Source organism: Chelonia mydas, chromosome 2, assembly GCF_015237465.2.
Source record: "Chelonia mydas isolate rCheMyd1 chromosome 2, rCheMyd1.pri.v2, whole genome shotgun sequence".
Lineage (NCBI taxonomy): Eukaryota > Metazoa > Chordata > Testudines > Cheloniidae > Chelonia > Chelonia mydas.
In genome coordinates this window covers 259810532-259835886 of record NC_057850.1, presented here as the reverse complement: position 1 = coordinate 259835886, position 25355 = coordinate 259810532, and the positions used below count along the sequence as shown (strand labels likewise).

Sequence of the window (25355 nt, the reverse complement as noted above, 5' to 3'; positions counted from 1 at the left end):
GTCCTTTAAATCCCTCCTCAAAACTCGAGTCTTCCAAAATGCACATGAGAAACTGCAACCTGATAATGGCTGGGCAGGTGGAGAGCATCCGGCTAAGAATTTAGATAGTCTCCCCCACTCATTTGTCTCATCGACCTGATGCATCTTGTCTTGCAGACTGTAGGCTCTTTGGGGCAGGGACCGTCCTGTATTACGTCTGTCAGTGAACAGCAGAATGGGGCCCTGACCTAGGTGGGGCCTGGAGGTGCTATCACAATATCAATGTTATAATTTAACAATAAAGGAGCCTGGGGCCAGGACGCTGCTCACGGAAACCAGCTTCTGGCTCTACATCTGCGTGAGCAACATGGCGTAGGTGAGTCTCAAAGAACTCTACATGCACAACCAGCTGTTCTCAGCCCCACCGTTCCCTCCCAGCTTGTGTAGGCTGGGCCCACACCCTCCGGACAAGATTCTGAACCCCTCTCTCTCACTGGTGAGCACTTATCCAATGCTCAGTCCCCTGGAAATCAATGGGGCCAGTAACTGCTCCGCTATGGGGGTATGGGATTCACAATCAGGCAGATATGGAGGGTACCAGCCCTCCTAGGATCTTAATCATCTGACAATTATTTCAATAAGCTTTTTTTTTGTAATTATCTCAAACTCGTCAGGTAAGAATTCTTTCTGAATCACTCCCCATGCATCGTGGTATTTCAGACCGGACGGATTCGTGCAATGGAACATACTGCTGCTGCATGGCAGGCTGAGCTGCATTGGCAGACGGTCAGTTTCTGACGGTATCTTTGTTTTGCTCTTGATTGTACATTTTATTATTGTGCATTTTGAAAAGAGGATTTGAGAGAACGTACATGTGAACGACTCTCAGAGCAACAGCTCTACCCACGTGGATACGAACAGAGCAGTGGTTCTCAACCTATTTATCATTGTGGGCCGTATATGCGGCCCACAATGTGTTACCGGGGCCAGAGGTTGAGAACCACAGCACACGCCTCCCTCCCCCTCCCCCGAATTTCCCCCCACAGACCCCTAAGCCCAGCATCTCCCACTCAGAGACCCCTCCATAGAGTGGGGCCAGGAGCAGAGCTCTGGGCGAGGGGCCAGGTGACAGGGACCCTGGACCCCACTGTGTGCGGTCGGGCAGCAGCCCTGATCCTGGACCTGGCCACATGGGACCAGGTGGCAGGGCAGCTGGGCGGCAGGCCTGATGCCAATCCCGCGGGGCCGGCCAGCAGCCCCAACGCCAACCCTGGACCCTATTGTGAGGAGCTGGCGGGCAGCAATGGACCCTTGCTGTGCAGAGCCAGCCAGCAGCCCTGGACCCCCAACCCCGCGGGGCTGGATAGCAGCCCCAACCCCGGACCCCAGACTTTTTGGGGCCAGGTGGCAGCCCTGGACGCCAGACCTCTACTGTGTGGGGCAGGCCCTGGACCCCCGCCTTTAGCGCACAGCTGGACTGCAGCTGTGTGTTAATTGGGCCACATGCGGGCCACGGGTTTAGAACTCCTGGAACAGAGGAACGTAAATATTAACCAGCTACTTCCCTTGGGGGATGGGTCCAGGTGGAAGAGTCCCCGCTCCACCCCCTTCTGGAAAGTCAATGGGACTGAGTCACTCAGGTACTGCGGAAAATGTCCCCCAGGCAGTCTGTTACTTCAATGGGCTCATGGACAGTTATCCAGATTTCATGATGCTCACGGGTTAATAGCAGCCCTGTGATGTCTCAAGCACAGAATCCATCATTTGAATGGTGCCCGAGACACAGCCCCAAGGGAGAGATGTCCACTCCCGTCAAGAACACTGAACATAAGCTAGTGACAGTGACTAAACATTGTAGAAGAAAGTGAACGTGTTCCGTTAACTGACAGATGGCTTCCCCTTTCCAATGGGCACCTTACCTGCATACCACCAGCTGGGAATCCTGATTGACAGGTCAAACACCTATGAACACTGAAAAGTAGCTCTCGTTGGCTTAAGAAAGATGCAACTACCTTTAGTGTGATGAATTAGCAAGAGAGAAACACAGGAAAGGAACGACAAGCTTCCCAGGGAGCACTGAGCCTGCCTAGCTGTTTTTTGCCCTAGTGGGAATGGACTCAACTGCTAATAAACCAGCAGCCTAGACCTCTCCACGGATCATCCCACTGACATTTAGTTCCCTGTTCAACACCCAGAGCCTTGGTCTCTCTCCTTTGCTCAGATGCCATCATGATTGTCCCCAGCCAGAGTTCCCTGGTAGCACTTAACACAGCATCTACGGGGGGAACTCCTTGTGCATCAAGGGCAGCGACGCAGGCTCTCCCCTGTGCGTTTTGCCTGGCAGGTCGTGCAAGCGTCTCTGTGCTGCCAGGGTCCCCCAGAGTTTCTCCCCCGTGTGGATGCGTTGGTGTCCCACCAGGTGCTGCTTCCGGGTGAAGCTCTTCCGGCACTCGGGGCACTGGTAGGGCCGCTCTCCCGTGTGCAGGCGCTGGTGGGTCAGGAGGTGCTCCTTCCGCATGAAGGTTTTCCCACACTCGGTACAGCCATACGGTCTCTCCCCAGTGTGGATCATCTGGTGCCTAATGAAGTTCGAATGGTGGTTAAAGCCCCTCCCACATTCGTTGCAGATATACGAGCCCCTGCTCTTCCCCGCGTGACTCCTCTCGTGTATCATGAGGTTGATCTTCAGCCGGAAGCTCTTCTTGCACTCAGCACAGGTGTGCGGCCGGTCCCCCGTGTGGGAGAGCTGATGTTTGCTGAGGCTCGACTTGTGAGGGAAGCTCCGCTCGCACTCAGGGCAGCTATAGAGTCTCTCCCCTGGCTGAATCTCTGGGCAGGATTTGAGACAGTGGTTTTGCTTGAAGCTCTCCCTGCGCTCAGGAGGCATGTGGGCTCCGCCATGGATCCTCTGGTGCAGTACACACTGCTGCTCATAGAGGAAGCTTTTCCCACATTCAGAACAGACGTACGGCGCCTCTCCTGGGAGGCTCTCCTCCTGGACAATGATCGTGGTGAAGTTACTGAAGTCTCTCTCGCCCGCAGCAGAGTCCTCCAGACTGTTCCCGTCAGGGTATTCCCCCTGGATGCTGACGTTGCCCTGATCGTCACAGATCGGTTCCTGCTCAGGGTACTGGAAAACAGTCTCTTCTGGTGGTCCAGCCAATGTGCTGTACAGCTCCAAGCTCACTGGGATTCCCTCCTCAGCTTTGACTACAACCTCGTTGTCTGCTGGACTCAGAGGAGAAACCAAGAATTATTAGTTTTCTGTTCCTTGTCCATCCACCACCTGCCTCTCTTGCACCCTGCCATCTTTCTGCTTCCAGGCACCATCTGCCTGAGAAACCTGTGTCACCAACTTACTGCCCCGCTCTAAAACTCCTACACAGGCAGACAGCGAGCGGGAACTTATGGTGCAATGACAGTACCTCGTGCCAGCCAAGGAAAATAGACTCCAGGCTAAGAGACTTAGAGGAGAATGTCCCTTTGGCATAAAAAGGAGAAGAACCAATTCCGTTCCAACCCACCTTCCAAAGAGCCCAAAAAGAGATGGCTGAATGGAAGGCCTGGTGGGTAGCTGTGACTGAGCCCTGCAAAAGTGATCTGAGAAATGCAGTTTGAGAGAGAGGACTATCTGACAGGACGGGACGCTAAGAGCTGACAAAGGTCTCCCTTGATTGACAGATTCCTGTTGCACTCACTGTTTGAGTCATTCCAATCGCTCGCTCACCTGTGCTGGGCTCTGTAGAGATCTCTCTCTCTTCCGAGTCCCACTGATCCCTGATGTACAGGTCTTCTTGTTTTACCCACGATACAGTATCATGAGTAAGGCTCAGTGATTCTGTTTGTGAGAGGAGAGAAATTACATTGTGATTAGCTAACATCCACCCATTCCCATGTTTCTATTAGCTAACATTTACACAGAGCACCCAGGTGCTATACAGAGAGAACAGAAAAACAACCCACGCTGAAAGGTGCCTACAGTCTGGGCTTGGTACAACACGATGCAGGGAGAGATGAGAGCAAGCGAGAGGTTTGCACAAAATAAGGCAGTGAAGATGCAGCTTGTGTTGGTTCCTGATTTTTATGTCAATAGAGAAGTTTGGTGTGTATAGTAGCGAACCAGGCTGGATTTCATGGCTCTTTGCACTTGCACCCGAACATTATGGCACTCAGGGTCACTAGTCCCTTTGGAAAAGCTTGGCCAGTGGGCACAGGGAGTATGAAAAGCAGCAGTCCTTACCTTCCTCTGTCTCTGCTGAAATATGGTTCCTACCTTAATCACGCACCTAGTACAAACCCTCTGTGTTGCATTTCTTAATTCCTGGCTCTCTGCTCCAGAGAAGGCACATAAGCTTTCCTGGCTTCTTTTCCATCTCTGAACCCCTCCATGGCTCTCTCCATCCTGGCTGGCTGAAGTTAGAGCAAACTGCTTCCAAACCAGCCAGCTCTGTGGCTTCACTCAGAGCTCTCTCTGTGCCATCCGGCGTACCCGATCAATGAAGAACCACCTCACACTCCACAGCTGGAGGGAACGCCTCTTCTTGCAGTGCCCCTCCTTCTCGATCTGTGCTTCCAACTCTGTACAGCACTATTTTACCTACCTGTCCTGCTTACAAAGCCTCCATTGCTATAATCTGAGAGTCCTCACATCAAGTATTTATCCTCAGAACACCTCTGTGAGGTAGGACAGATAGGGCATATAGACAACAAGGTCGCAAAGAACGTCTGTCGCAGAGAAGGAATTGAACCTAGGTCTCCCAACTCCCAGGCTAGTGCTCTGACCACTGAGCCATCCTTCCTCTCCTACATCTGGCAGCAAAGCACCTTATGACGCTCCAGATAACTCACCTGTGCTAGGCTCCATCGGGATCACTCTCTCCTCAGAGTCTTCCTGAGCCCCCCCACACGGCTCCTCCCCCCGTTCAATCCTGGACAGAAGGTCAGGTTTGGAGATGGCGTAGTCTGTTCATGTGAGAAGACAGGAAGGGGTGGGAGGGTTAGTCATTGGTACTGAGTATTATTTACGGACAAGCAAGGGTGATTTTAAACCAATCTGCCCTCCCGGTTCAGGCACAGAGAGGAGCCCTCCATTCCTGCAGGCAAGCAGCACGGTGAGAAGCCCAGACCCACACTTTCCTGTGTGCCTATTTCAAACCACAGCGCCCTCACACAAGCAGGGAGAGAGCTGGCTGCTAGGAGAGAGGGGCTGGTGGGTTGCTTCCCCCCCCCAAAATTCAGACATCCAAAGGCACAATAGAATAAAGCTGTAAGATTTATAAGATTTGCTGTGTATCAGTTTCCTGACTATTGCATCTTTCCTTCTGTTGAGTTTTTAGCTCTTGAGGTTGGTGATATCAGAAACTGGGAGACAAGGGAGAGAGCGAACACCCAACACAGCAAAGTAACGACAGTGAGCAACCGAGTCGTCACTCGCCACCCTGGGCAAGAGCACCAGCACCACGAGTCACCGCCCTCCGTCTAGTCTAGCAGTAATGTCAGGGCACGTTCACAATGCACAGAGCAGGCCTGGGATATTCCAACTGTGTCAGCACCAGGGTGTGTAGGCTGAACATGTGCAATGATATGGACCTGTTATTCAGGGCTGGAAAGCTGCAGATCTCTCATTCTCTGCGGAATGGAAGGAACGAACGAAGCACAAACTGAAGGCTACAAGCGTTGCTTCACTGGAACCATCATTGCTGGTGAAAGGTGCCTGTTGCACCTTCATCCCTACAGAATGGATAGGGCACGAGCAACAGCACTGCAAGCTTGCTCTCCTCTCCCACTCCTAGGAGGACCATCTCTCGGGTTTACTTCAGCGATCACGGACATTCTAACAGGTGAGTGAAAGAAAACTGATCCTTACCCAGCGAGATCAATGATTCATAGTTGCCTTTCATCACATTCTTGTAAAGGTCTTTCTGCCAATCGTCCAGTTTCCCCCACTCCTGCTTGGAGAAATAGACGGAAACATCATCGAATGTCACTGGCACCTGAAATCACAGGGGTAATATAGGTAAAGAATTAAAAACAAAACATGATGTTAACATGACAATATCCACTTAACTTAGGGTTTGCCCTTTGTTTATGGGCCTTCCCTCAGTTTTCTATCCAGGTAACAATGCCAGTATCCAGTCAATCTAGATGAATGCTTGTAGTATGAATACAAGACACTAAATTTAATGCTTTATTTGTGTTCAGACAGTGCATAAGGGACAAACCCTCAATCACGCAGAAAGTCTTTACTCATGTGACTTCAGTGGGGCTACACACCCTGAGCTGGTGTGCTAAATCAGATGAGAATCTTGCGAGTCAATCTAAAAAAAAAAAAAAAAAAGAGCAAATCTATGTGGCAAAATATGTCCTTTGTTAAGTTTCAGTGCTTATCGCTTCTGTTCCTCTTGGCCCCTAGGATTCATGTTACCTTGACCTGCTCAGATATAGAATATAGCCTCTTTACCTGAAATTTGTTTTAATATACATCAGCAGCTACACCATCAAGGCCTTCCTTGCCTCTTCACTGCTCAAACACCTTGTTTTATTTTTCTCATTAAAGACAAATTTAAACGAGCAATTCAGCACTTCTGCCATTTTAGATTCCTGATCATTTATCAATTTTTTTCTCCTCGGATAAGTTTGTAAAAGGCCTTCATATTCCTCTTAGCTCCACAGAAATCAGACTGCCTAGAGAAGCAGGGATGGCGCAGAATCCAAATAACTTGGTAATCAAGGATGGAAGCAGCCAGAGAGTGGAGGAGGAAAACCACACACTACAAATTATATTAAAATAAAAGAGCACATAAGATACAAAAGAGGATCATTTCTCTTCAATTCCCCTTTCAATACCTGATCCAACTTCAAGACTTTATAGCTCCCGCTCAGCACCAGCTGGGATATCGTTACCTTGGGGACTTCTCCCTTAGTGCCTGGGGGAAGCCTCAGGATCCAGAAGTTCCTGTTCTTCAGCAGGTTTTCCATGTTCTCCAGCCTCCTCTGCATCAGTCCATATTCCTGGATCAGAGATCCCAGCATGGCTAGTTGGTTACTAAACTCCATCATTCCTTTTTCTGTGCCACATATTTTCTTCTCAGCTGTCCCTGTTCTGCCCTCCAGACTCAGTAACTGTGAGGCATGGGAATCCACCTTCCTCTCCAAGGCTTGAATAGCAGCCACTACAGTCCACAGGGAGATCTCTGCAGTTTGCAGCTGGGTTTCTCCCACAGCAGTTTGCTTGGGGACAATGTGGGGTTGCAGAGGAGCCGAGTGCAGGGACTCCATGTCCCATTCCCGAGCCTGGGTGCAAGGACAGAAATTGAGAGAATTGAGGTCTCGGTCCAACCTAGGAGAGTCTCCTCCAGCCCTTGTCTCCATGAGATCATTGTACCAATTCAACTAAATCAGTTAAGAAACTGCAGCCCCCATGTGAGGGCACTTTGACTTCAATGTAAAAGTGCCCTATATCCATGTAGCTTAAGTCAGTTCCTTACTGACAGACAAAGGGCGGGGGTAGATTTCTTAGACCATAGCCTGAGCATCTGAGATTTCAACGTCCAGCCTGCTGGTTTGCCTGCTATTTTCTATTTTGAAGCCAGAGAAATAATTGCACATCTACCTAATCCCAGGCATGTTTTTACAGCTGTTCATTTTAATTTTAGTAAATCTTTTTTGTGGACACTGCCCTAAACCCGCTAAGATAGCATCCCCCCCCCCACAGGGGGCGGTAACATGGAGCACTAGGAGGATGGGAAACACACGGATCCGTCCCAGGGGGGTCTCAGGAGTTTGCAGAACGTGGACCGCGGCCCTGCGCATCATCGCGCTTCCTACCGGCCATCCCGCACGGAGCGCCCTGGAGGAAAAGGCAGCCGCTGTTTACATGGCAAAGTAGCCCGAAGACGGCAGCGCTGTCACGTTTGCCTGCAGCGCAGGAAGGCGAAGATTTGCAAAGTCGGGGCTCACATTTTGGCTCCGGCACTTGGGTGCCCCGCTTTTAAAACCCCCAAAACCAGAGCAGGCAGGGAAGGCTCCGGACAGGTGCAGAAGGCCTTTTGGGGCGAGAGGAGAGCGAGGCCCAGGTGACCAGCCCGGTGCTCGGCATCTCTAAGGCACAAAGACCGGGGCGTTCGCCGCGCCAGGCAGCCTGGCCCCCTTCCTGCAAACCCCCGCCCGGCCCTGGCTCGCCGGCCCCGCTCGGCGCCCAGCGCTGCTCGCCCCTGCGCCGGCCCCAGCCCGGCCGGGCAGCGCCGCGCTCCCGGGGCCCGAGGCTCCCCCGCCCGCCGGGCCCTTACCTGGGCAGCGGCCCGCTCGGCCATGGCCCCCCCGGGCGGGGCTGCTCCCGCGGGCCCGGCCCGGCCGAGCCCCGCTCCCGCTGCGGGCTGGGCAGAGTCCCGGCGCCGCCTCGCCACGGGCCGGCCCCGCTGCCGGGCGGAGCGGAGCGAGCGCGGCCCGGAGGGAGGGAGGGAGCCGCGGCCTGGCTGCCGGGAGGGGCCGGGAGCGGCGGGGCGGGGCCGGCGGGGAGCCGGGCGGCAGCGGCCCCTGGCGGCGGGGATCGCGGCGGCGGGCGCGCTCCGAGACTGGCCCCCCTGGACCGGCGCGCAGCCCCGACGGGCTCTAGGGCGAGCCTGGGCTCGGCCCGCGCTCGCAGCGGGCCCCGGCTCGGCGGGAGCGTTGCGCCCCGCAGCGATGGGGGCCCGGGGCCTGTCGCGCTGCTGCTTCCTCCCCCCGGTTATCGAGGTCTCCGTGGGCCGCCCCCGCAGCCGTGCCCGTTGCCAGCCGCTCCGCCCGCGGATCACACCCGCCCGGGGTCACCGGGAGCGCTGACGGCGCATTGCCCAGGGCCCCGGCTGGTCGGTGCCATCCAGCAGGCAGGGGGGCGGCAGCCGGGAGAAGCAGCTGGGAAGCTCGTCTCCCTCGCCCGCAGAGGTTGGCCCAATAACTGAGGTGAGCTCACCCTCGCGGGCGCTGGAGCAATTTTTATAGAGCGGGTGCTGAGAGCCATTGAACCAAACTGTGCAACCCCGCTAGGCAAGGGATGTGCCTGCGAACTCGGGCCAGTCCTGCTTTCTGGGCCGGTCCCCCCAACAATGGGTCTACGCGTTCGTCCCCCCAACCCTCCTTTCCAAAGCGCCTTGGGGTCTACAGAGGCGCCCAGTGCTGCCGGTCACATTTCATAGACGGGAAACAAGCCCCAGAAGATGGGCATGACTTGCCTCGTTTGCTGTGTGCTGCACTGGAACAAGACACTGGTGTCTAAACAGGCAGCCTTTCAGCTAGTGGGGTCTGACCCTTGCAAATGCCATAAGGTCCCATGGCCGCAGTGGATCCATCCCTAAAGCAGAGCTAGTACGTCTTCCGCTTGGTCTGAGATCTGCAGATGAAAGGAGGCGTTAGTAGGACATCTGCTCAACGAGCAGCAGCCGCCAAAAAAGCCAACAGACTGTTAGGAACCGTTAGGAGAGGAATATAGATAATAAGACGGAAAATATCATAATGCTTCTATATACAGCCATGGTATGCCCACAGTCTGAATGCTGAGTGTAGTTCTGATCACCTCATCCCAAAAAAGGTGTATTAGAATTGGAAAAGGTACAGAGAAGGGCAACAAACATGGTTAGAGTTATGGAACAGCTTCCAGACAAGGAGAGATTAATAAGACTGGGACTGTACAGCTTGGAATAGAGACGACTGGGGGGGATATGATAGAGATCTGTAAAATCATGACTGGCTGTGGAGAAAGTGAATAGGGAAGGGTTACTTACCCCTTCACCTCACACAAGAACGAGGGCGTGACCCAGTGTGCCTAGGGCAACCCTCACTGGAAATGCCAAGGTCAGAGCAGGCTGCAAAAGGGAGAGCAGATAACCACCAGTTTTGGGAGTAACACTGAAGTTAAACTCCCCAACCAGTCACAAACTGCGCTTCTGATCCTTCACACTGGTTATCACGAAGCAAAAAAGGAATCACACAGTCCTCTCATTGCACTCCAGTCTCTGGCTCCCAATCAGCGTCTAGGTTCAGTACGGGGCGGAGTAATTTAAAACTCTGCTCACTATACAACATGTTCTTCTGACCCTCAAAGGGCCAGCCGCATTGCCAGGTTAGTACTAGTTTGGATCTTAAATCCCACACCGCCAGCCAATCCTTTAGTGTCTGAAACTAAAGGTTTATTATCAAGAAAAAAAGAAAGAACAAGAGGAGAGTTGTTAAATGGTAAAACAGTCACATACATACAAAGACTTCAAAGTCCATAGAGCAGGTTCTTAGCAGTATTGGTGAGTCTGCAGGCTTGAAAGTCCCTCTGGAACACATCCACAGCTAGGATGGGTCATTCAGTCCTTTGTTCAGAGCTTCAGTTTGTAGCAAAGTTCCTCCAGAGGTAAGAGGCAGGAATGAAGACAAAATGGAGAGGATGCAGCTGTCTTTTTATAGTCTTTTGCCATGCAGCTTGTGCTTCCTTTGTTTCAAACACAAGCTGCCCAGCACGTGGCATGGAAACCTTAGAGTTCTGTCCATAGGCATGCCCCTGCCTGCCTTGCTGAATCATAAGATGTAGCCCCTGAACCTTTCAATGGGTTCATTGTACAGCTGATATCCCTTGATGGGCCATCAAGCAGGCTGTTGCCAATCTGTCTGGGAGTGTCACCCAGATGCAGAGCACAAGTTTGGAAATACAGATATACCATGTTTCAGAGTAACAGCCGTGTTAGTCTGTATTCGTAAAAAGAAAAGGAGGACTTGTGGCACCTTAGAGACTAACCAGTTTATTTGAGCATGAGCTTTCGTGAGCTACAGCTCACTTCATCAGATGCATAGCATATCGTGGAAACTGCAGAAGACATTATATACACACAGAGACCATGAAACAAAACTTCCTCCCACCCCACTCCCCCGCTGGCAACAGCTTATCTAAAGTGATCGTCAAGTAGAGCCATTTCCAGCACAAATCCAGGTTTTCTCACCCTTCCCCCCCCTCCCCCCCCCACATACAAACTCACTCTCCTGCTGGCAACAGCCCATCCCCCTTTGAAACCCCTCTTTATAATGCGCATGATAATCAAGGTGGGTCACCTCCAGCACTAATCCAGGTTTTCTCACCCCCCCCCACACACACCCCCCTCCAAAAACCACACACACAAACTCATTCTCCTGCTGGCAACAGCTCATCTTACGATGTGCACAGCAATAATCCAAGTTTAACCAGAACGTCTTGGGGGGGGGTTTGCAGGAAAAAAACAAGGGGAGACAGGCTACCTTGCATAATGACTTAGCCACTCCCAGTCTCTATTCAAGCCCAAATTAATAGTATCCAATTTGCAAATGAATTCCAATTCAGCAGTTTCTCGCTGGAGTCTGGATTTGAAGTTTTTTTGCTTTAAGATAGCGACCCTCATGCATAGATATACCATGCATATCTATAACTTACAATACAAAGGTGATACAAGCATATATTAAAAAGATTATCATACTTGGCAAATTACAGTATAACATTTGTACAGATACCTTACATGGCATACCTGGCACAACTCATTGCAATTTTACAATATTGGTATTCATAATATCCTAAAGTGTCCCCCAGATTCCATACAGCATCACAAAAGGGTCACCCAATTAAACTAACAGGCAGCAGGTTTAAAACAAACTTCAGGAAGTACTTCTTTACCCAATGCACAGTCAACCTGTGAAAATCATTGTGAAGGCCAAAAGTATAACTGGGTTCAAAAAATAATTCGATATGTTCATGGTGGATAGGTTCATCAATGGCTATTAGCCAGGATGGCCGTCCTCTAGGTGTCCCTAAACCTCCAACTGCCAGAAGCTGGGTATGGGCGACAGGAGATGGACCACTTGATAGTTGCCCTGTTCTGTTCATTCCCTCTGGGGCACCTGGCATTGGCCACTGTCAGAAGACAGGATACTGGGCTAGATGGACCTTTGGTCTGACCCAGTCTGGCCGCTCTTACATTATGTTCTTATGAGATTGGCACAGGCTGAATGTTTCAAAAGCAACTAGTGATATGAATGTGATGGGATACCCGGGGTGCAGCTTGGGACTGTGGGACTGCTGTGCCCCCCTGAACTCTCTCCAGCCTGGGCTGTCTCTCACAATGCCTTGCTAGTGACCAGCAGCAAACCCCTCCAGGCGCTGTGATCGCTCAGCATAACCACATGTGGAGCCCCCACACCCAGCTAGATGGCATGAATGCTCCCAGAGCCACTCATGAATCACACAGGGAAAGGCACCAACATAAGAACACCAGCCAGATCCCCCCAGCTCCTAGCACTGTACCCCAGAAATATAATGTCTTGCACTGCTCAAGACGAGCAATGCAGATTTATTAATTGGTTCACCACTTCATCAATGGAAAGTGGACATACACCAGCCTTTGCAGAGCCTGAGCAGATTTACCAAACACTTCATACAAACTCACTGGTAAAGCTAAACAGTAAAACAAATTTATTGACTACAACAGATAGATTTTAAGTGACTATAAGTGATAGGCAAAAAGTCAGTATTAGTTACCAACAGAAAATAAAATATAAGCACGCAGTCTAAAGTCTCAACCCTATTAGACTAGGCAACATCTAGATTAAGGAGTTTTTCTCACCCCACTGGATACTGCAGTTCATAGTACACAGATTTCACCCTTGAAACATAGGCCAGTCTCCTCTGTTGGAGTCTTAAGTCTTCTCAGTGTCGTTCCTTGCAGCATCAGTGAGGGCAGGAGAAAGATGAAGAATGGGCCTGCTGTGTTCTGTTTTATACCCTCAGTCCCATGTGCTTGGGGAGCACAAGTCCAGGCCTGTCTGGGTGCATTGCTGAGTCTCCAGGCAAGGATGAGCAATTCCCTTGGTGTGGCCTCATGCAGGTGAGTCATTGAATTGTAGCTCCCTTGCCGGACAATGGCGGTTGATGGGTTGTTTGACACCCCGCCTGGGCATTTAATACTTTCCTTGCTGTTGCCTCTGGGGAGCTAGTATCTGGCAGATTCCCCGATTTACAGCATGTTTTAGTGACAACCATACTACACAATTCTCATAACTTCCTGTGCATTAATGATATACATATATGGATAGAGAAATGACTTTCAGCAGATCATAACTTTCTCCTGATACCTCACACGGTCTGCTTTATATGCAAGATCACAGTTATATACAGATGAGGAATATGGGGGTTACAAGACGCTCCCCCCAAGGTATAGTATGTCACAATGAGGTGACATGTTTGGGTGTCCAAATTGAAATATGTGAATGGGGCCCAAGGTTTTTGAAGTGCTGAGCAACCTGCCTCTGAAAATCAGGACTCTTTCAGATGGCTCACATTGGGCACTTGGAAATCAGGGCACCCAAAATCCCCCATTATTGATGAAAATTGAGGCCACAGATTTATTATTAGTTTTAGCTACAGTGGTTTATTTTGGGGGCTTGGTATTTTGCAGTCACTCTGCACCCCTAGCATGCAACACAGGATTTGCATAAACCTGGCTCCTCCCCTTCCCCCAGCCCTAGCCTTCCCCCGTCATCGCCTTCCACCCTTGCCTGTGTGGGTCTGGTGCAGAGACCCTGAGTGAAGCTGTGCAGGGCTTGCACTTGTGCTGTACAGGGGTGGGGGGTAATTGTTGCTTTTATTTTAAATCTAGGAAATTAAATAACAAAAATGGCATTAAAAATGTGAAGGATGCAATGTGAAACACTTGAAGATCAGGAAACGACCAAGTTGCAGTTGTGTGAAATGGAGGTTTAACTCCAAGGAAAAATTTACATTTAAAGGACTGGACATTGGATTTAACACTCGCTATTAACATAAAAGGAAAAGACATTCACACACACAGATCTCACTGATGATGAAGTAGCTAGGAGCACACACCAATATGTATTTAGCCAGGATTTAAAGGCTGAGAGTATGTCATGTAAGGTCCTGCGCTATGTTTCCAGGAGGAGTGGGATCCTTCGGGAGGTCGGCCCTGTCTGATCACCCCGAGATTCCTGTTGGGGGTGGCTCAGACCGGAGATGAAAACGGGAGCCCAACTGGCAGAGACGATTTTACTTGAACAGTTCTCCCAGATATTCCCCCCTGGGGAAAAGGACGAGTCCTATGGCATCGACCTGAGACAACCTGGCAGCTAAGACCCCTGTGATGATGACGCCTTGCAAGGGGCCTGCTAGGGCTAGCACAGGCCAATGAGAAAACTGGCCACACCACAACAAGGGCACAGATAAGGTTGTTTGGTCTGAAAAATGACCATGCGCCATCCTTACACCTGCTGGCTGGTGGTGGGTTTCACCAGCTCTTCCTCCAGGGATGGAGGCAGCTTCTCGGTCATGTTTTGTATTGAATTAAAACCAAGGCCTTGCTCTTGCAGCAGGGGGATCCACACAGGCACAAGGACCCATCTAAATGCACCCCGCTGCAGGATGCGTTATCGCTGTGGGTGGCCAAAACTCTGGGCTACCTGTCAGGTTTTCCCCACCAAGCTTCAGAGAACATTATTCCAGGGCTCCCCCGACAGGCATGGTCTGTTCTCCCCTCTCCCGCCATATGCCACCCCTTTTCTCCTTCCCCTGCACGTTCTTCTTTTCTCACCTTCTCCATCTCCCCCCAACCCTGTGTGGGCTTAAGGGTTTCCAAAGTCTGGATCCCCCTCCCTGTTCTCCAAAGTTTGCCCCCTCCTTTCTCCCCTGTCCTGCAGTTCTTCAGCCCTCCCATCTAACCCCCCAGCCCATTGCCACCCCTGCTCCTCACTTCCCCTGGAAGAAGCCCAGACCTCAGAGCTCTCTCCAGCTCAGGAGATCTGCTCAGCCTAACTAGGGTTTAGGAGTGTTATTGTTACAATGTCGGAACAGACAAGCTAGTTACACCATAGGGGGAATAATCATCATTTATTAGGTGCCAGGACACAGAAGACGTGGTCCCTGCCCCCGAAGAACTTACAGTCTAAACAGCCAACACAAACACAGCTAGCCACAGCTTACACTGGTCATGGGGGAGGAGGGTAAAGGTGGAGTAAGTGTGGGGGGTAGCAGATAAGCAGTGGGGGAGGGGTACGGGGTGGAGGCTCTCAAGGAAATTAGGGGGTCAGAGTGGAGAAAACTGCAGAAAGGTAAAAGAGACAGACTAGCACCCGACAGGACCCGGTCCCAGAGGGAACCTACCCCATCACAGCTGGTTCATAGCTTCCCTCCATCTCCTGGCATGCTTTGGAGAGCCTGGTTGGTGGGGTCACTTCAAAGCTGTCTTCACTTTAGTTTCGGGCAGATGCTAACCAGCAGCACACCAATGGGCTGCCCCCAGCACAGAAATCCTTCAGTGACCAACCAGCCCTTGGCGTCCGTCCGCGGAGACTGCGAGCCGGACTACTGCAGCGGGCTGGGGGCAAGTCACACTGGATTCAGTCATGAGGCGGATTTTTACCATCCCGTGTGGCCAAAAACAAATCGAACCCAGACCAGACTCTTGCTGCTACCAACCTGCCCCCCTCCTCCAAATGGCAATGAGAGGCAGGATGGCCCAGTGGCTAGGGCACCAGTCCTAGACTTCAGTGACCTCAGTTCAGTTCCCTGCTATGCCACTGACTTCCTGAGTGACCTTGGGTGAATCACTTAGCCCGTCCCTCAGTTTCCCCAGCTGTAGAGTGGGGGTAATAGCCCTGCCCTACCTCCAAGGCTGTTGAGAGAACCTCATCCCATGGACCTTTCAACCCACCAAGTTCCTCCCTCCTGGCTTTCTGCCCGTTTCCCCTCCTCTCTCTGATTCATCCCACCCACCTTGGTCCTTCTCAGGCCATGTCCCCCAGGGGCGCTCTGCTCTCGTGTGCTTCAGGCAGCGTGGGAGCCATGCCCTGCTCAGTGATGCTGAAGCACACGGGGGGGGATCCGTGCCCCTGTGCTGCAACAGGCGAAGCGCTCTGCCCCATCTCACTGAAATGGCCTTAGAGATCGGGTGGGGGAAGGTTACAACGTATATGGGCTTGTGACCCGCAGACTCCTTGGTGCCACCTGGCAGAGGGCACAGGGTTTTGCAGGGATCCCCTAAGTCGGATGTATGCATCAGAGTTCATCGAAGGTCTCTACGCAGAGCCAGTAGCCTACCAGTCATCAGAATCATTGCATGACGTATGTATGGAGAATGGTTAAAGAGAGCTGGCTCTGGACTGAAAATGACCTTCTTAGGGTTTTGGAGGGAACAAGGCAGGTCCCCAGGAGGCGACACACCTTGGAAATGCTCATTTCAGGCAGGAGGTAGCAGACCCCGCTCTCCCCCCCAGCCATGTGTGACTGGGCAGCTCACACCACGGGCCGGCTGCACACCGAGCCACAGGCAAAAGGGGAGATTGTGAACATCCTCTCTCGCAGATTGCACACGCTGACACAAACAGCAGCTGACGGCCTGTTATGAATAAAGACAAAGGATGGGACTGGTGGAGGTTGGGGGGCAAGGAAACACCCGGAATCCCTCACCTCAGAGGCAAGCACCTAGTGAGGCTGTAAAATGCTGCCAGGATTGGGGTGTGAGCAATATTCTCCCAGCCGTGGGGGCTCTCGGGAATGAAAAGGCAAGGTCCTACAACACTGGTTATGATTTTATTTTGGCTGGAACCATCTGCTATCGCTTGATGCTCTGGGCTTCATTAAATAACCTTGTCCTCGATTTCACGATGTACCAATCTAAGTGCTGGGTGGGAAGCGGAGCAGCAAACTGAGGGGCAGCGGGGGGGTGGGCTGTTTCTTGGGAAGCAGCAAATCTGTGAATCCTGCAAGTGAGCGGCAGTCCAGGGGCTGGACACGCCAGACAGATGCTGCAGGCTCGAGGGGGCCTATCGGTAACCAGCAGAGAGGAAGGGGCCCTGCGAGGCCTAGCTGGGCGGGCTTGTGTTGCCCGCTGGAGTTGGGAAGCTGACCCCTGGCAGGCACAGACCAAGCTTCCCCACACTAAGGGCAGGGGGTAACAAGGTACCCCAGGGAAGCACCACAGGGCGCTCCAGCCAAACAGCAGGCAGGTGGGAAAATTAACTGCAAGAAGGATCACCACAGGATCGAACTGGAGGAGCCCAGGGAAGGAAGGAATCCCGAGCAAGATTCCCAGAGGATCACGGCTGGGTCGTCCACGGCCCCTGCTATGAGAATACACGGATCCCGCACAGATTCCCATGGGGCAGCAAAGTGTGGGAGCGGAATATCTGAACATTCATGAGCCAGGGGATCCCCAGGCAACACCCACTGAAACCGAGCTGGGTGCAGCCCTGCCTGGTGTGGAGTTCCCTAACCCAGGCCATAGGCCGTGGTCCCACATGGTGGGTCATAACCATTACTGCCAGCTCTTCTCCCTGGACTGCAGGAGGCCCAGGGCCTGCGGCGGGGATGCTCCTTTCCCTGCTGCCGGGGCCCTTTACCACTCAGTCACAGCAGGACACAGAGGCTGGGACACTGCAGAGAAATCAGTGCCAAGCCCCACATGAACAACTCGGTGGAGGTGGGGCTAGGAAGGCCCCATGTCCCCTTCAAGCTACCCCCCATCGCCTCACCCTTCCCTCCCAGCTAGGCTCTGCCGGCCTTGAGACCAGAACAGGGACCCTCCGCCTCCTCCAGGCTGACACTCCTACTTCTCTTAACAAAAGGCTGCATTCGAAATATAGCTTAGTTCCTGTAACAATCAAGTCGCTGCGGTGCCATGGCTGGAGCTCCCGGGCGTTGCTCTCGGAGGCAGGCAGCCCCCTGTAAGCCCCACGGAGCGTGGATTCTGGCCCTGCGGTTGGTCTACCCCACGTGGCCCGGCCCGGGGTCCAGCACGCCCTGCAGGGGGAAGCCCTTCCCGGTGTGGATGTTCTGGTGGTAATAGAGCGATCGCTTGTAGCGGAAGCTCTTGCCGCACTCAGGGCAGTGATAGGGGCGCTCGCCTGCGTGCATGCGCTGGTGCTCTACCAGGTACTGGTTGCGCGTGAAGCTTTTCTCGCACTCGGTGCATTTGTAGGGCCGCTCCCCCGTGTGGATGCGCAGGTGCCGCGTCAGGTTGGAGTGGTGGCTGAAGTACCTACCGCACTGTGTGCAGATGAAGGAGCCTTCGCTCTTCCCCGAGTGGATCCGCTGGTGCAGCACCAGGCTCACCCTCTGCTTGAAGCTCTTCCGGCACTCGGCGCAGGTGTAGGGCCGCTCCCCGCTGTGCGCCAGGTGGTGCTTCCGCAGGCTGGACTTGTGGCAGAAGCTGCGCTCGCACTCGGAGCACTTGTAGGGTTTGCCTCCCGCCTGGGCCCCGGGGAGGGGTCTGGGGCCATGTTTCAGGGTGAAGCTCTCCCCAGGCTGCGGCAGGCAGGCCCCCGCTCCTGTGTGGTCCCTCTGATGCAGGGTGAGATGCTGCCGGCTGCGGAAGCTCTTCCCGCACTCGGCGCATACGAACAGCCTCGCTGCTGCGGGGCTCCGCAGGTGAACAAGCAAGGGCTCGAGCTCCTGGGAGTCTGTCCCGCACAGAGACGGCTCCTCCAGGCCGTTTCCGGGCAGGCCCGCTGGCTCCCTCTCGGGGCTGCACAGACTCTCCTCAGGGGGTGTTCCCTGCTCCAGACACTGGAAAACCTCCGTTTCCGGCGAAGTCCTTTGTAGCTCCAAGTTCTCCAGCTCCTCCTCAGGGTTCTCCTCCTCCACTTTGACCACCACCCCACCATCTGCTGCAACACAAAGAGAAGCCAGGCTGTATTCACTGCATAGGCGGGGGATGGAGGCAACCTCCTGAAACTACGGTGTCGTGGATTCCCAGTGCAAGCCCATGGCCGGGCTGGGACTGACCATGGCCAGGGAGCTGAAACCCCGGTAAAGGGGGGCAGTTATAAGTGTTCTGCTGATCTAAGGCCTTGTCTGCACAGAGCTACAGGCAGGTCTCCCACTGCCCCGGTTCAGCGCCACGGGTGCCATCCGCCTTTCGGCACCAGCAGCATCTCAGCCACCCTGTCACTCCTCCCAGGGCAGGTGGCGAGCGGCGAGGGGCGGTTTGTCCCAGCGCCCCTTGGGAGGGGAGATCTCCCTCCATTGTCAGCGTGCGCACGGCGGGGGGGCACAGGTGCAGGGAAATCGCTGACTGCGTATCCCAGGGTAGGGGTCCACCATCCGCTGCGCTCTGCAGAACGTCGGCTGTGCTGGGAACAAGTGGCTTTCTCCCCCTGCCGTTAGGATGCAGCCAGCGGGCAGAAGGCTGGAGAGCCCCGCCTGGCAGACCACACGGCCGCAGCAAAGGGCCGTACGCTGTTACTCGTACCACTGCAGGTCACTGACAGCTGGGAAACGAAGCCAGGCCCCTTTCATAGATCCCAAGACCAGAAGGGACCATTGGAATCACCCAGTTGGACCTTGTGTATCACACAGGCCAGAGAACGGCCCCAGAATAATTCCTACAGCCGATCTTTTAGAAAATCACCCAACCTTGGTTTAAAATGGTCAGTGGGTGGAGACCCCACCCTGACTGCTGGTAACGCCTTCCAGTGGATCATTACTGTCACCAGCAAAAATGGACACCTTGTTTCCAGTCTGAACTTGTGTAGCTTCAACTTCCAGCCATTGGATCCAGCCCGCTTCTTAACTCCCCTCCAGCGGCCTCTCCCACTGGATCCCAGGAGGTGAACTGCCCTCCCTCCCAACCGGAGGTCAACGTCAGGGGTCGAACGAAGCCATTAACACCCTCCTGTGTGGGCCAGGGGCTTGAAATATTGCCTGTCTGCCCCACTGTGATGGGCTCTTTACCCACATGCTAACTCTGCTCTGCTTTCAATCACCTCCTTCAGCTCTGCACAGTGGCTCCCTTGCTGGTCTGCCCGGCTCTCACTCCCGAGGCCTGCGAGAGTGTGTTCCCTGTTAGTCCCTCTTAGGGTGACCTGACAGCAAGTGTGAAAAATCGGGATGGGGTGGGGGGTAATAGGCTTCTATATAAGAAAAAACCTCAAATACAGGGACTGTCCCTATAAGATCGGGACATCTGGTCACCCTAATCCCTCTACGCCCCCCTCTCCTGTCCCTCTCTCCTCCCGCCTCCCTCCAGTCTCCCCTCTCTGCCACTGGTCGTCAAGAACGTTCACTCACGGCTTTCCCAGCCCATCTGCTCTGCACACAGTTTCCCCTCCCCACCCCCAGCTCAGTCCGGCACCTTCTCTCTCTCCTACCTCTGGCCAGAAAGCATTTTGTGAGGCTGTCTATAACTCACCCGAGCAGGGCTCCAGAGGGATCTCTCTCCTCTCGGAGTCCTCCCGATCCCTGACACACGGCTCCTCCCCCCGGTCTATCTGGGACAGGATGTCGGGTTTGGAGATGGCATAGTCTGTTCGTGGAAAGAGATATCGACACTCACCGGCTACCCGGTACACGGAGCGGGAACGGACTTCAAACCAGCTCCCTCTGGTCACTGATGGCGATGGGATGGGGAAGAGGAATGGAGGCAAACACGACACCAGCAAAGCTGCTCTCCCCACCCCGATGGGTCCGTGAGGAACTGCAGGGAGTGGAGCCCTGCTTGCTCCATATGGGCTCAGATCACAAGACTGCTCCCCAGCCGGGCAAAAAGCAGAAAGGGCTAGCTGATGGGACAGCTGCCAGGACTCACCTCCACGCAGGGAGGGAATGGCACACGGATCCCCTAGCCCCACTGCAGGGAAGGAACAGACAGAGGAGAGCACCACGTGTATGCTCAGGACCCTCCGGATCAGCAGCTGGGCCAGGCCCATGCCCCACATGTGTGTAATGTGCTCTGGATGGGGCCCGTTCTCCCCTAAGCACCTCTGATGAAGTGGCCAAGCAGCGTTCAGTTGTGAAGGCTGCGGCTTGAGAGGCGGGAACCGTCCTGGACTGACACCAGCATTTAATGCAATCGACCCTCCAGCCCTGTAGCACGTCAAACCTGCCGGTGAAGGACACCGTGCTGCATAAAGGACATTAAATTCACTTGACTTTTACAGTCCCTCAACAGCCTCCGGAAGGCAGAGATCTGAAAAGGCAGAGATCCCTCCCCCAGAGCAAAGGTCACAGGTTTTATGAGAGGATCCTTACCCAGCGAGATCAGGGTCTCGTAATTCCCCTTCATCACGTTCTTGTAAAGCTCCTTCTGCCATTCGTCTAAGTTCTCCCACTCCTGCTCGGAGAAATAGACGGAGACGTCATCAAATGTCACTGGGACCTGCAACCACAAGCATTGCACGCTCAGCAGTGGCTGTCAAATCGTAATGGCAGCAGCAGGCGCGGTCACGTGACGCTACACACGAGACCAGGGGAGAATATTTAACACACGCGCCACGGAAATGCTTCACAACTTTTCTTCTTCTTCTTCTAACCACGTTACTGGACAAACTGCTCAGAACAACTCGCACAGGGAGGAGGAAATAAACATCATCATATTTCATCCCTTTTTGTCACCCAGGGCTCGATTCTGATACCCTTATTCCTGGTGAATAGGGTATGCACTCAGGTGCTACTCGATGTGAGTAAGGGTGTGACAATCCGGGCCTGTTTCCTCTCCGGAATTCCCTGTCCCCTCCCGGATCTGTCAATGCTCGTCCTCCCACTTGGTCCTACATGAAGAGGTGAAATCACCCGAGGAAGCAACCCCAGCAGTAGGATCCCTGTCACATGGTAAGTGACAGTGAAGAACACACAGCGGTACAGCCCTTCCAGAGGCTTTCACACTTTATCCCTCTCCTTTCATTGGCTGGAGGGTAGGAAGGAGCAGAATGGGGTTAATCAGCTCTGACCAGGGCTTTGCAGTGCCCTCACAGACTGGTTTATATCAGATCTATAGATCACCTGGGTATAACTCCCCTTCCATTACTGGAAGCCCCAGCTGCGCTCAGAGTCCCATTGTGCTGAGCGCTGTATACACACACAGGAAGAGAGCCTCCTCCCCACAGAGCTCACAAGGCAGTCATAGGGTTGGAGGGGAAAAAGGCTCCAAGGGAAGGGATTTGCTCCAGGTCACAGACCAGGTTGGTGGCAGACCTAAGAACAGACCCCAACTCTCTGGATTCCCAGTCCAGTGCATGCTCTGATATGGTTCAGGATCATTCCCGATTTTTAAAGGGGTGCCCTCAACTTAAAAAAAAAAACCCATACGCTTCCTTCTTAATATGCAACTCTTACGGAGCCCAGAACCGAAAGAGATGAGGTGGGGCTTTTCCTCTCTCTTTTTTCAGCCTGTTTGCTTTGTGCACGACAGCACCTTTGTGTGAGCTGCACTTCTGTCATCTCCCTCGCAAAGCCGGCCAGTTTCCCTGTTGTTTGTGTGGGTCTCCCACACCGCCACGGCTTAAAAGGAAGGAGCGATTTTCAAACCCTCATGAATTGGCCGGGGGATCAAGGGGCGGAGGACGACCTGAAGCCACTTTCAAGTTGTTTCTAGCCATTGATTCTATCCTAGTTATTTGTATCGTGATCGCCCCTAGTGGTCCCAGTCAGGAGTGGAGATTATAGAGCTGGCACCACACAACCATCCCACAGAAGTGATTCTCTGCTCCAGAGAGCTCACTGACCCTCTGGGGGGAGCCGTGACTGGCGTGTGTAGCACCCAGTGGGAGGAGGAGCGGGGGCTGATGGATGGAATCACAAGGTAACTCGAAGCAGATGCTGCTTCTTAGCCAAAAAACAACTGATCAGCGTAATACCTGTACATCCTGCGTGGGGCTGAGTGGGGTGTTACATCTGGCCCTTGCATGTGTGGAGGAGAAATTGACTCAATTACCTCATAATTTCCCTCCATCTTTAATCAGTATGATCTAGCCAGCTGGGAAAATTACCTTGGGCACCTCCCCCTTAGTGCCAGGGGGGAGTCTCAGGATCCAGAAGTTCCTGTTCTTCAGCAGGTTCTCCATGTTCTCCAGCCTCCTCTGCAGCAGCCCATACTCCTGGATCAGAGTTCCCAGCACGGCCCACTTACTCTCCAGCTGGTTCCCAAACTCCACCACGGTCTTCTCACAACCTATCAATTTCTTCTCAGCCGTCCCTGTTCGCCCTTCCAGGTTCAGCAACCGGACGGCGTGAGCGTCCACTTTTCTCTCCACGGCTTGAATTGCAGCCACTAGAGTCAGGGAGATCTCCGCAGTTTGCAGCGGGGCTTCCCTCACAGAGGTCCGTCTGGGGACAGCGTGGGGCTGCGAAAGAGGTGAGTGCTGGGACTCCACGTCCCATTCAGGAGCCTGTGTGGGGACATGGAAAATGGAATTGGGAGCATAGTCCCGTTTGTCAACAGCAGCTCCAGAGAGCAACAGCCGCTCGCATGCTACAAGCTGCTGGATGCTTTCTCAGACCCCATTTTTATTTTTATTGAATGCACACATAAAACCTCCTGGAGAATTAGCATGATGTTATGCAGAGGTCAGGTGGAGAAATTAAGCACTCAAAAGTACGAGATTCCAGAAGCTAAGGCTGAAAGATCAACTATCAGGCACATTTCTGCTTTGAAACCTGTTGTTGCCGCAGGGAAGTTGTGCAGACCAGCGGGCGCTGGGCTGGGTGACAGCCAGTGGGAGGAGGGGGGTGTCCGCAAGACACACACGTTATTAAAGATGTGGGCTACACCATGGAAAAGTTTCAGACCCCCTGCCTAAAGTGCCCCTGCTGCCCACTTGAGAGACCAGCTGAGTATTTGTAACCACCCGACAGACCCAGCAAAGTAAGAACTGGAACATTTCCGCGCTCTCGAGGCCCAGCAGATCCAGCATCGTTCCAGGGCTTTTCTCTTCAGAGCCAACCATTGTGGCAGCCCTGGAGGATCTGGGAAGTTTTCAGCCAGCTGTAACCAATCAGAATTCGTCAGCGGGCCAAATACAAATAAATAAGTTGCTCAGAGCAGCAAAGGAGAATCTCTGGTCAGGCTGCCTTTTATAAAAGCATTGGGGGGAAGGGGTAGCAAAGCCCCCCTGAGCTGCAGCGACGCCTCCTTGGGCAGCCGGGGGGCGGGCGGTATCCAGTCCGATCCCCACACACGTGTGAGGGCAGAAGGGGAGGTTTGTGTTTTGAAGGGTCTGAAAATCCTGTCTCTGTCCCAGAGCCCAGCCCAGCCCCAGGGGTGCAGGAAGCGCTGCCCTTGTTCCCGTGCCGTTAGAAACCCGCGGTCTGGGCGCCCAGGACCAGAACTATCCCCTTCCCCCGGGGGGGGCTCCAGGAAAACCGCCCCGCAGGCTCCCCGCAGGGACAAAGAGCAAAGCCCCTGGGCGGGCAGGCGGAGCAGATGCCCCAGGTTAACCTGCCACCGGGCCCGGTCTCGGTGTCGCCGGCCGCCCGCCTGCCCGCTGCTCCCCGCCCCGACGTGTGCCCGAGCCCGGGAGGCACCACCCGGCCCCGGGGCCCTCCCCAGAGCGTGCGGCCCCGGGCGGAGCCGAGCCCCGGCGGCAGGAACCGGGCGCGGGGCCCTGCCCCCATCGCCCGGCGCTCAGCCGAGACCGACACCGCGGCTGCCGGGCAGCAAAGCCCCGGTCCCGGCTCCCGCGGGCCCGGGAGAAGCTCCCGGGGGTCCCCCCCGGACAGGGGGTTTCCTGCCCCCCCGGGCCCTTACCTGGGCAGCGGCCCGCTCGGCCATGGCCCTTTGTCCCAGCCCGGGCGCGCCCCTCACCGCGGCCCGGGGGCGGCCCCGGGAGCTCCCGCTGGCCGGGCTGGGGGCACCGGGCGAGGCTGCTCCGCAGGGAACGAGCCGGGCGGCTGGATCCGGATCCGAGCCCGAGCCCCGCTCCCGCTGCGGGCTGGGCAGAGTCCCGGCGCCGCCTCGCCACGGGCCGGCCCCGCTGCCGGGCGGAGCAGAGCGAGCGCGGCCCGGAGGGAGGGAGGGAGCCGCGGCCTGGCTGCCGGGAGGGGCCGGGAGCGGCGGGGCGGGGCCGGCGGGGAGCGGGGCGGCAGCGGCCCCTGGCGGCGGGGGGATCGCGGCGCCGGGAGCCCCGGGGCCTTGTCGGACGCTCTGCGGGCTCGGGTCGGTCCCGTCCGCACGGAAACGCGGCGCTCGGGCCGCACCCGGTTCAGCCGCCTGGAGCTCGGGCCGGGGCGGGTCCCTGCAGCGGCCCGGGCCCGCTGCAAGGCCGCTCACCGCCGTCAGCTCCCTACGGTGCAAGGCCGGGCCGCGGGGCGGAGTAGCCCCCACAGGGGGTGGAAAGCCGGGGCGGGGGCCCCAGCCGACGGGCCCCTCGCGGAGTTCGCTCCCCGGGCCGGCAGGTTCGCTTGGATGCCAATCCCGGCTCCTGCCTGACACCCAGTGCCGCTCAGGCTCCCAGTCAAACGTCTCCCAGCCCTTCAGAGCTACCAGCCTCCCCCCGGGCCAGGAGCGGCGGTCGACCCCTCACCCTGCGGGGAGCACCCCCTACACAGCACTGGCGGAGCCTCCCCTTAACGCCACACAGAGCCAGATGGGTGCAGTGCTGCATGCAGGGGGGAG

General features: G+C 54.7%; 3 protein-coding genes across 6 annotated transcripts in view; 1 reads left to right on the top strand and 2 right to left on the bottom strand.

Moving 5' to 3' along the window:
- LOC102941352 (zinc finger protein 420) overlaps positions 1-25355 on the top strand; it is a 289208-nt gene that overhangs the window by 180715 nt on the left and 83138 nt on the right. The window lies entirely within an intron of this gene.
- On the bottom strand, positions 1979-8429 carry LOC119565451 (zinc finger protein 777). 4 transcript variants are annotated; one of them, XM_043541813.1, is made up of 6 exons: positions 8268-8429; positions 6883-7272; positions 5846-5972; positions 4828-4941; positions 3707-3817; positions 1979-3207 (listed from the first exon to the last, which is right to left on the bottom strand). In XM_043541813.1, the coding sequence occupies exons 1-6, from the start codon at positions 8289-8291 to the stop codon at positions 2255-2257; spliced, it is 1719 nt and encodes a 572-aa protein (XP_043397748.1). In that variant the 5' UTR covers positions 8292-8429; the 3' UTR covers positions 1979-2254. The 4 variants fall into 4 exon arrangements, with proteins under 4 accessions (XP_043397748.1, XP_037747323.2, XP_037747322.2 ...); XM_037891395.2 differs by lacking the exon at positions 8268-8429 and having other exon boundaries at positions 5846-5927; positions 6883-7769; XM_037891394.2 differs by lacking the exon at positions 8268-8429 and having other exon boundaries at positions 6883-7768.
- Positions 17732-25355, bottom strand: part of LOC102941811 — a 32093-nt gene continuing 24469 nt past the window's right edge. The window contains exons 12-16 of the mRNA XM_043541894.1: positions 24489-25023; positions 22732-23130; positions 20996-21122; positions 20157-20270; positions 17732-18633 (exon numbers count right to left, since the gene is read on the bottom strand). Coding sequence (XP_043397829.1) covers positions 17732-18633; positions 20157-20270; positions 20996-21122; positions 22732-23130; positions 24489-25023 — 2077 coding nt within the window. The remainder of the gene's footprint in view (positions 18634-20156; positions 20271-20995; positions 21123-22731; positions 23131-24488; positions 25024-25355) is intronic.